We start from the raw sequence: 10,310 nt of genomic DNA, 5'->3' as shown, positions 1-10,310 counted from the left end.
GACGTGTCTGTGCTTTCTGCTCCTTTGTCACATATAGCTCATTGTTTCCATGATGAAACAAATAATGACGTGGATTCGGATCAAAACGGAAAAATCCACTTCCAGCACACAAAGTGTTTCAGTGGCTGTAATTCTCCACATCATGGAGGCTTTGACCTGAGAACGTCACAAACACAGGAACACATCCAGACTGAAAAATCATTTCATGTTTTTGGCTCCAGCGGTTCATGACGAACGCGCTGCGTTTATCCTGATGGACGTTTGGTTTGAAGAAAAACTATCAGTAATTTTTAAATTTCTACGCCAGCTCAGCATGTTGTGAGCAAACTACTGCATGACTAGAACTGTTTAACTTATCAGAAGTCATTTTGTCTTGAAGGTGAAAATGACTTTTGAGTTTTTTAGTATTTAGGTACATTTCAGAAATACTAAAACATTCCAGCCTTACTTTTACTTTTACTGGAGTATTTTTGAAAACATTATTTCTAAGTAGAGAATGTGAGTATTTTGTATTATGGGATGTGCAGTGATGAGAGATGATTGTTGTTCAACATTCTGCCTTTATTTCATCGACAGGAAGAGTAATCGATCCCAGAGCCGATCCAGAGGAACCGGGACGACCAAACCGTCTTCAGCTCGGGTTCCTCCAGCAGAACCGAACCAGCCCGGTTTTTACTTCTGGAATTAACAGCTTCACTTTAAACAGTGACATTATTTCAACAGTACAAATCTCCAGATGGGATTCTGGAATGGGCAGAGGTTAAAGGTCGTCTGCTGCTGGTTCTTCACAGGAAGCTCATTACGGTTCCTTTCTTCCCCACCTGGTGAGGCTGCAGCTCCAGGAACTGGATCACAATCCTGCAAACATCAAACCAGACTCATCACTTCCTGTCCTGTCAGCCAAACAGGAAGCTGTCAACAGAAACAAAGATGGCGGCTCTATCGATGCTTCAGCATCTTTAGCTGGATTTTATTCTATTATTGCCTCATTCATTATTGATTTAAATTAATAACAGCTTCAGAACTAAAGGGACAGAGTGACGTATTCTCTGTTAATATTGGCTGAATGCAGCGTTTATAGGACCGTCCAGCAGGGGGAGCTCACCTGTCTTCAGCCAGGCTCAGTTCTTTGGTCAGGAAGCCGAAGATCTTGGCGCTGTGCTCCTTGTTCTTCTCGGCGGTGTCCGTCACAGAGATGGCCGACACCGACACCAGAACACATGGAGCGCAGGAGCCGCCCACCAGCATCGGCAGCCCTGGATGCATCACCATGTTCATCCTCTGGGAGGGAAAAGAGTGTCCGGTCAATTCGTCTGGTTCACAACGACAATTATTCAATTGCCCTTAGGAACTATACTAACATAATAATTAATGTAAGCTAATCCACAAATACTTGAGATCATCTCTAAAATGCTTAGAACTGCTTGTTTTCATAGTTCAAACACCAAATATACCATAAAACTCATCAATGCACTCAGTAGAAACTTAACTCTACTGCAGAAGCTAACATCCCGGTCTTCGTTATTTCTGCTCGAGTTTTCAGCCAATCAACAAAAAGGAAAATGAACAGTTCTCCTGGATTAGCAATGTAGCCAATAGCATATTTCAAGTAGCATAGTGGACACATATCTCAGCTTCACAAGCTGCATTTTCTTTTGAATATTTAACATATGCTATAAGAAAAAAAAAGAACAAAAATACCAGGAATAATTTGGTGTTACCACAGAAAAATCTGTGACATTCCACTGTAAATAATAACTAATTAATGAGCCAATTAAACTCCATCCAGACTCCATTGAATCTGTATTGAATCGCTGTTGTTCTGAACAGTAAGAGGGGCCCCTCATCTAATTCTGCTCAAGGCCCCATAAAACATGGGGTCGCCCCTGCTGACAACTCCTCTGGTTCTGGTCGCCAGATAACCTGGAAACGCTCAGATCTGTTACACCGGTGGAACTGGTGGAAGCGGGTCGGAGGTACTCACGTCCTCCGGTTTCCCCAGCGCCGCCGCGGTGACGGAGCAGAACCGCTTCAGGAAATCCTCGGAGAAGCTGCTGGCAGGCAGGTTGCTCTCCAGGACGACGAAGGGCATCTTTACTGGCGGGACTGGGAGCTGTGGTTAGACTCAACACGCGAAAGGTCAATGACAGACTTTGGTGGCAGGATAATTCTTCTTCCGGTGTCACTTTCAAAATAAAGCATAAAAATAAACTGAGTGTGGTTTTCTTCGACGCTTCCCGAAATAAATTTAGTAAAAATCTGTCAGGGACTTTATTACAACTCGGTTATCCTCTTTCTGTTTTAACTCCACATTTATTCGTTACTCGCGACTTAAAAATTGGGTGTCATATGCGTCACGTGACGTTATTTCCGCGCAGAAAAACTACAAAACAAATACTGAAATAAAAAACATTTTGAGGATATAACTTTGTCTACCATAATTTTTGATTTTCAAATATTTAAAGTAATAAAAACATAACATAGCAAGAGAAGTAAAAAATAAAATAAACTGATTCGTTATTCTAAAAGTCACGCTTTCTATTAAAGCCCATTTCCGCCATGACAGAAAAATAAAAGCCCAAGAGGAAGTGAGAAAAATGAATAAATAGTCATAATTTTGACTTTAAAAGTTATATTTATGGAAGTCACGCTGTTTCTCTACGGAAGCTTGCCAAAATCTCACATGACTGGAAATCGAAATTATTACTGAATCACATAATTATAACTATCTGAAAATTACGACTGAACTTCGAAGTCATGACTTTATATTTCATTATATCTTATTAATACAAGTCAAAATTATATCTTGGGTTTTTCATTTTCTTTTATGGTGGAAGTGAACTTCCATACTTTTCAGATTGTGTTTTGGATTATTTTTCTTCAGAATTATGAATTATGTCTCAAAAACTCCGAATGAAACAAGTCTGCTGTTGAAACGTCACCAAATGTGAAAACTTTTTCTCGATGCTGAGACTGTAGGATCTCGCACATACAATTCTCCATATAATTTCTAACGTTTATTCCATGGATTATTTTAATATTTATGTATTTATTCAATCTCTAACGCGAACTCATGTGATATAAAACACGCCACATGATGGCGCTGCCTCCTCAACAGAAACATTAATAAGGATTTTAGCCAATGTTGTTGATTTTTTAGTTATTAATATTTTTTTCCGTCATGAATATTTTGTAGCACAGTATCGTTTTATCTGGAGATTTTTCGGGGAAACACAAAATTCTGAACTAATAAAAATATTTTTCTGTAGAGCCGCAGTCGCTCCATGATCAGCAGCTGCAGGACAATATTTTGTGACTCGTGAGACATTAAAGTTTTTTATCCTGTTTGACAGATGTTTCACATGCTTTGGTTTTTAAATCTGATTCATCTAATAAAAAAATATTCCACTCTGTTTGAATCCATCGTTTCCTCTCCAGCCAATCATGGTTTCTGTTGCCACGTAACAGGCTAAAGTTGGAGTATAAAAAGCTGCGCGCAAATAAATTATGACGCCCGTCAGCGCTGCTCATTTTCCCACGCAGCTCCGAGGCGCATCACGTCGCAGCGGATCTTTTCCTTCTCGTTCACCTGAAGCCGAGCAGCAGAGACCATGCACCTGTCCCGGACTGCGCTGTGCCTCAGCCTGCTGGCTGTTCTGGGTCCTGTTGTTCTGAGCGAGCCAGACCCACAGCCGGCCGCCGCCACCAACCCCACGGACACGGAGCAGTGCCTCACCTGCGAGGTGCGGCAGCACATGAAGACCATGCGGATCAACGCCATCAAGTCGCAGATTCTGAGCAAACTGCGCATGAAGGAGGCGCCCAACATCAGCCGGGACGCGGTGCAGCTGCTGCTGCCCAAGGCGCCGCCGCTGCAGCAGCTGCTGGACCAGTACGACGTGCTGGGAGACGACAGCCGGGATCTGGTACCGGAGGACGACGAGCACGCGACCACTGAGACTCTGATGATCATGGCCACTGAGCGTAAGTCTGCCTCGAGCTCCACTTTCTGCTCCATTAACGCGTCTTCTGTGCGTAAAGCCACATTTTACGCTCAGAACTGCAAGCAAGGAGTTTTTTGCCGTCGCATGGAGATTCTAGATGTTGGTCGTGAATATATGAATGAAGAAGAATCCCGAAGACTTTTTGTTTTATATGTTTCTTGCAGAACAATTTGGCGGTTTCCTGACTATTTTTGTGCGTAAAACAAGATTTTACGCACAAAACGGCTTTTATTTTGGCATCTCATTGAGTTCTTAAGTGCTGAAGCTGCTTTTTACTGGAGCTTATCAAGACAACAAACAGCTTTTTAGCGTCTTTTGTGCTCAAAATTAGGTTTTTCCCCAAAAAGAAGTGCAAAGAAAACGTTCTATTTTGGCATCATTCTGAGTTTTAGATTTTAAGATAAATACCGAAGCATTATGAACCTTAAGAAGGTTGTGCATCAGAAGGTTTATGACAGTTTTATAATGGGTAAAATGAAGCTTTACGCTCAAAAGAGGCGATAAAAGCCACTAAGTGAGACATCAGATGGGTGTTTTCGGTGATCATGGAGAATTAATGGGAATTCCCAGGATTAAAAACGGTATTTCTGTTGGTGTTTGCAAGACAAAGTTTCTGTTTTTATTGATTTCTGTGAATGAAATGAAGTTTTACGGACATAAAAACGCAATAAAAACATAAAGTTTGACATTACCTGGATGTTTTTAGGTGATTCTAGTGAATTAAGCACCATCAAGATCACAAATTGTATTTTTGTTCGAGTTTGCGACACAAATTGTTTATTTTTTTTTGCACATGTTGGCAAAATGAAATTTTGCGCATCACAGAAGCAAATAAAGCTTTTATTTATCTTCAAAACAAATTACATTCACTTACTTTTTCGGTTTTAAAGCGTTTTAACAATAAAACGAGGTAAAGGGACAGAAATGAGATGAAGTGATGCGCAGGGATGGAGGGATCCAGGTCCGGATCCGTAAAGTTTCTGAATCCGCCCTCAGATGAAGCGCAGCTCCAAGTCGAATTGAACGGACTCGGTTTGTTTTTCGCACCTCTGAAACCAGCTTCAGCTGTCACCTTCCCAAACAAAACAACCTTCTTCTCTTTCCTTCTGACATGAAGCCAGAAGCTGCAGCTCCGAGCGGCTCTGGTTCTGTTCGCAGCCTGCAGGGTCCGCTGGACACGGAGCCAACAGGAAAACCTAAAGATCATCCCAACTGGTTCCATGTTCTATCTGTAAATATTTATCCTCCGTGCGTCATGTCCTGCTCTGTGTTCCTGCAGCCGACCCGGCGGTCCAGGAGGACGGGGAACCGACGTGCTGCTTCTTCTCCTTCACGCAGAAGCTGCAGGCCACGCCGATCGTGCGCGCGCAGCTGTGGGTGCACATGCGCCCCGCGGCCGAGGCGACCACCGTGTTCCTGCAGATCTCCCGCCTCATGCCGGCCACGGACGGCGGCAGGAGGCACGTCCGGATCCGCTCCCTGAAGATCGACGTGAACGCCGGGGTGAGCTCGTGGCAGAGCATCGACGTGAAGCAGGTGGTGGCGGTGTGGCTGCGGCAGCCGGAGACCAACTGGGGCATCGAGATCAAGGCCTTCGACTCGCGGGGGAACGACCTGGCGGTGACCGCGGTGCAGGCCGGGGAGGACGGGCTGGTGAGTCCGCGGCGCTCCGCCCGGAGCTTCAGCCACAAATATCATTTATATTTTCCTGCAGTTTGAGTTTCATGAAAACTTTTCTCGTCATCCTTCGGGACTCTTTAACTTTAACTCCTCCTAAACTGACCGAGTTAGAAAAAGAGAAGAAAAAGTGTTTTCAAACCAGGAATTCATTTATTAAGGAAACAAAAAAGAACCAAACCAACCTGGTTCTGCGTGGAAATGTTATCCCACCTGCAGACCAGCAGCTGGTGATAAAACTATTTAACATCCTTCATTTTTATTAACTGTTGCCCGTCTGTGGCTTTGTCTGAGTCAAACCGATGTGAGCGCATATATTTATGTAAGCAAACAATAATTGGTGACGCTGAGCAGCAGCTTACTACGGAACACCAACAAGGACAAAAAGCCACGAAATGTTTCTGTATCTGTCACAGTCAAAGAAACGCAGCAAATCCGTTTCATCCAATCAGAGTGTTTACTGGGTGAAAGGAGCCAATCACAGCCAAGTCGAAATCGTCCAGGAAGTGACAGAAACAAAACCAAAGTGCAGGATTTGATAAAAACACAATAAAACACGATAAACTCGCATTTTGTATGTTCATATAAATGTTTAATTTGTTCATTTCTAGAAACATTTATGATTCGCAGTCGACTTGCTTTAAGGTCACTGTGGATGACCTTTGACCCGCTCTGCTGAGTAAATTGAGCCTTGTTGGAACAACATGTTGGTGTCAACTGGATTTAAGTTTGGGCTTTGACTAGGCCGCTCGGACTTGGTGGAGAGCGTTGGATTGTAGCTCTGGTCTTGGAGACCATTTTTCTCTCTTCTTTACCATTGAACCATGACCTCTGACCTTTACTGATTCGGGCAGGCCTGCAGCGCTACTGATGTTGTTCCGGTCCAATCAGAACCTCGGAGGCGGACCTGTTCTTCATGTCGTCAGTCGGGTTCTGTCATCATTTAATAAGGAGAATAATCAGGTTTAATGATGGAGGGAGGTCAGTTTGGAGTCTTTATGAATGAAACCTTTAGTGATGAATCAGCAGAAATATGTAGGGGAGGGGCAAAGTTCAAACTTCATACTGTAAAAAACACAAGTTAAAGATTTCTGAGGATAAAACTGAGTTTCCTTGGTGTTGTTTCCGTCGTGCTGCGGCTCCACAGAACCCAGAACCGCTGGTTCTGATCAGGACCAGCATTTTATAACTTTATCTGAATTTTAGCCTTTTCTTCCATCCTCAGAGGGGATTTTATAGAAAAGCCAACCGGTCTGTCGGACGATTTTTCTGTTTTCGATTTTTGCGTGAAGCGTTGAGCTGCAGGTGTGTTGGGTCAGAGGTCATCTTAAAGCTGCTGCCAGGTTGAGTTCTGATCCAGAAACCGGTTCCTGATCGTTTCTACAGCCGTATGAACAGCATGAGGGTCAAAGTCGTGTTTATGTTTCTGTCTGAGGAACAGAGTGATGCTGTGGGCTTTCCGGCCCACAAGCAGAGAAATCTCCTTAGCAACAAAATCACCAAGTTGATTTCTTCTCCCCTCGATTAAAGTAGCAAAACTATTTTATACTTTTCTTCATATCTGCTTATAAATTAATTTAAAATTCAATATTTTAACTCAAAGTAGAAAATAAAACATTTTTAGGTTTTCAGATTAAAAGAAAGTTGTTCTGATTCCTAAGTTTTTGGATCAACTGTAAAAAATCTAATATGTTTACAGCATAACTGTATTAAAATTAAAGCAAAAAGAAGAGAATGTGAATAGTAACTAAAATACTTTACATTGTAGGAAGTATTTTAAAAGAAATAAATTTTAAATCCTCATCTTTTAGTAATTATAAAAATGATCAGGGGCCACCCAAACTCATTCCAAGGGCCACAAATGGCCCCCAAGCCGCAGTTTGGACACCTGCACTGTAAAACGTGAAGTTAGAAATCAGCTAAAATCTAATGAGGAATACTTTCAAAATAAACTCCAGGTCAGAAAGAGGTTGACCTTTTGACCTTTGCAGGCGTAAACAGAGCTGGTTAGTAACTTGTTACATTTACTTGAGTAACTTTTTTGGAAGAAATGTACTTTTAGGAGTATTTTTACTACGTTGTACTTTCTACTCTTACTGGAGAAAAAGTTGTGGATTTTACTGAAACACCAAAACCTCAGCAGACAGACTCACCTGCAGCTTCTGTTCAAGGTTTTTACTCAAAGATTGGAAACATTTGATTTTGCCTGATTTTATTTTTTGGTACTTTCTTCTCCTTCTTCATGACTTTATATTTTGGTCATTAAGTGACTGATAATCTGATCACTTCCTCCGTACTGCAGTGAACTTTTTATCGAGTCTGACTTTGGTTCGTGCCGTTCAGCCGCAGCAGGCGGTCAAACAGGAAGTAATCAGGCTGGCTCACCTGGACCAATCACATCGGGCCGCTCCGCATTCCTCACAGCATTCCGTGTGACTCTGCAAATCAGAGTAATTGCCTCCACACACACACACACACCCTGTGCGATCGATGACCAGCAGCTCCAGCGCTGCCTCCGGCCTGTGCAGCAGCTAACCAACCGTCTGATGATTTAATTTCTCTGAAAGTCGCGGTTTCATCATGTTTCCGTGACATGTTTGAAGACTCGCTGCCAGGAGGAAATTAGAGGCTGAACGCTGACTCCGCTCCATCGGGGTCAAAAATGACCCGAAATAATTTGGGTTAGTTAGCCGGTCATGAGAGGAAAACATGGAGGTTTGCTTTTTAAAGTCGTATTTTCACCATGTTATTCATTCATTCATTCACATGTTACCGTTTCAAACTAGATATTTAGTTAGCAAGCTAAATATTTAGATCCAAACTAAATAATAAAGTAGATCTAAACTATATAGTTAGTTAGCTAAATATTTACTTTAGAAATTAAATATTTATGTAATATGCATATTTATATTTACAATAAGTAAAAGTCGACTATTAAACAGAAAGTTGGGTCTTATCAGTAAATATTTAGCCCTGAGCTAGCCAAACATTAAGTTAGCTTTGAGCTAGCAAAATATTTATTTATCTCAGAGTTAGCTCAATATTTAGCTAGCTCAGAGCTAAATATTTTTGCCAACATCCAAATTCACATGCTGTGAAGATGTATTTGACTATCAAAATAAAAGCTGTGTGTTAAGAACTTCCAGGAACTCCTGCTGGTGAGACTGAATCCACCGATCTTGTTTTAAGCTGAACTGTTGCACAAGAAAACACATGAAGAAGAGATATGAAAACAGGAGTTCAAGAAGCGGCATGGAAGCTTTTATTTTGATAATCCACTTCCAGTTATCAGCAACTGAATTTACATTATTATATGTACAGTAGCTTGAAGTCAAATATTTAGTTGCATAACTAAATATTTAGTTTGAAGCTAAATATTTAGCTTGCTAGCTAATTGTTTAGCTATAGCAAATGGTTAGCTTTCCTAATCCATCTCATTGTGTTCTGTCATTTCAGCAACCGTTCATGGAGGTGAAGGTGTCTGAGGGCCCCCGGCGGGCCCGGAGAGACTCTGGTCTGGACTGTGATGAGAACTCGCTGGAGTCCCGCTGCTGCCACTACCCGCTCACCGTGGACTTTGAGGACTTTGGCTGGGACTGGATTATCGCCCCAAAGCGCTACAAGGCTAACTACTGCTCCGGGGAGTGTGAGTACATGTACCTGCAGAAGTACCCGCACACCCACCTGGTGAACAATGCCAACCCCCGGGGGTCCGCGGGCCCCTGCTGCACCCCCTCTAAGATGTCCCCCATCAACATGCTCTACTTCAACGACAAGGAGCAGATCATCTACGGTAAGATCCCGTTCATGGTGGTGGACCGCTGCGGCTGCTCCTGAGCCCGGGCGCCGCGCCTCAACCCTTCAGACTCCAGCCCGATCCGACGCTTTCCTGCAGCCACCTGAGGCCACAAGCAGCCCGGCTCCCTGCAGGGCGGCGCTTTCACCACCAGCATACTGTAGCTTTCTTTCTTCCAGTGAAACTTTAGCCGTCCCGGCTCGAAGCCAGACGGGCGCGAGAACAGAACAACGCCTGATGGACCGTGAAGTGAATGTTGGCAGAAATGATCCAAGTTAAAACAAAAACATTTATTCTCCCCCAAAGTTCCTGTCTCTCTTTTCTGTTTGAGGACTAAAGTTAGATGATATTAACAGCAATTATTTGGGTTAATTAACCTGACAGAGAAAAATATGGAGCTTAACTTTTCAGTCCTATTTTTTTCATGATACTCATGAATGTCAGTTTCAAACTAAGTATTTAGTTTGAATCTAACTATTTAGTTAAGCTAAATTTAGCTTCACAAGTATTCAGTGAGCAAGGTAACTATTTAGCTCTAGACTAAACATATAGCTCTGAGCTAGCTTAATATTTAGTTAGATTTGAGCTACATAAATGTTTAGTTAGCTCTGCGCTAGCTACCAAGCTAACTAAATATTTAGTTTGAAACTTTGACATTTAGATATGAATGAATAACATGGTGAAAATGTGAGTTTGAAAAATGAACCCTCATGTTTTTCTCTGATCTCAAATAACTCAGATTATTGCTGTTAATTTTTGACTGTAACCTTAAAAGCCTGGACAGACTAACACTCGTTTCTACGCTTTGCTACGTTTGTGAGAACCAGTTTAAT

The 10,310-nt window shown here is 42.3% G+C and overlaps 2 protein-coding genes and 1 long non-coding RNA gene across 3 annotated transcripts; 1 reads left to right on the top strand and 2 right to left on the bottom strand.

Annotated features, from left to right (window-relative positions):
* Positions 1-540: 540 nt before the first annotated feature.
* LOC106939669 (D-dopachrome decarboxylase-A-like) lies at positions 541-5,322 on the bottom strand. The gene is made up of 4 exons (XM_015022164.1): positions 5,248-5,322; positions 1,985-2,113; positions 1,106-1,281; positions 541-858 (listed from the first exon to the last, which is right to left on the bottom strand). The coding sequence occupies exons 2-4, from the start codon at positions 2,090-2,092 to the stop codon at positions 786-788; spliced, it is 357 nt and encodes a 118-aa protein (XP_014877650.1). The 5' UTR covers positions 2,093-2,113; positions 5,248-5,322; the 3' UTR covers positions 541-785.
* On the top strand, positions 3,413-9,779 carry mstnb (myostatin b). Its single transcript, XM_015022163.1, has 3 exons — positions 3,413-3,984; positions 5,284-5,657; positions 9,138-9,779. Exons 1-3 carry the CDS (start codon positions 3,612-3,614, stop codon positions 9,516-9,518), a joined length of 1,128 nt encoding a protein of 375 aa, XP_014877649.1. The 5' UTR covers positions 3,413-3,611; the 3' UTR covers positions 9,519-9,779.
* LOC106939671 (uncharacterized) lies at positions 5,664-8,391 on the bottom strand. Its single transcript, XR_001422890.1, has 3 exons — positions 7,835-8,391; positions 5,867-6,614; positions 5,664-5,782 (listed from the first exon to the last, which is right to left on the bottom strand). It is a non-coding gene; the product is annotated as an uncharacterized LOC106939671 (long non-coding RNA).
* Positions 9,780-10,310: the final 531 nt, after the last annotated feature.

This window comes from Poecilia latipinna, unplaced genomic scaffold (genome assembly GCF_001443285.1).
Source record: "Poecilia latipinna isolate Pla-1442-1.1 unplaced genomic scaffold, P_latipinna-1.0 Scaffold2942, whole genome shotgun sequence".
NCBI lineage: Eukaryota > Metazoa > Chordata > Actinopteri > Cyprinodontiformes > Poeciliidae > Poecilia > Poecilia latipinna.
This window is presented reverse-complemented; position numbering and strand designations above follow the sequence as displayed.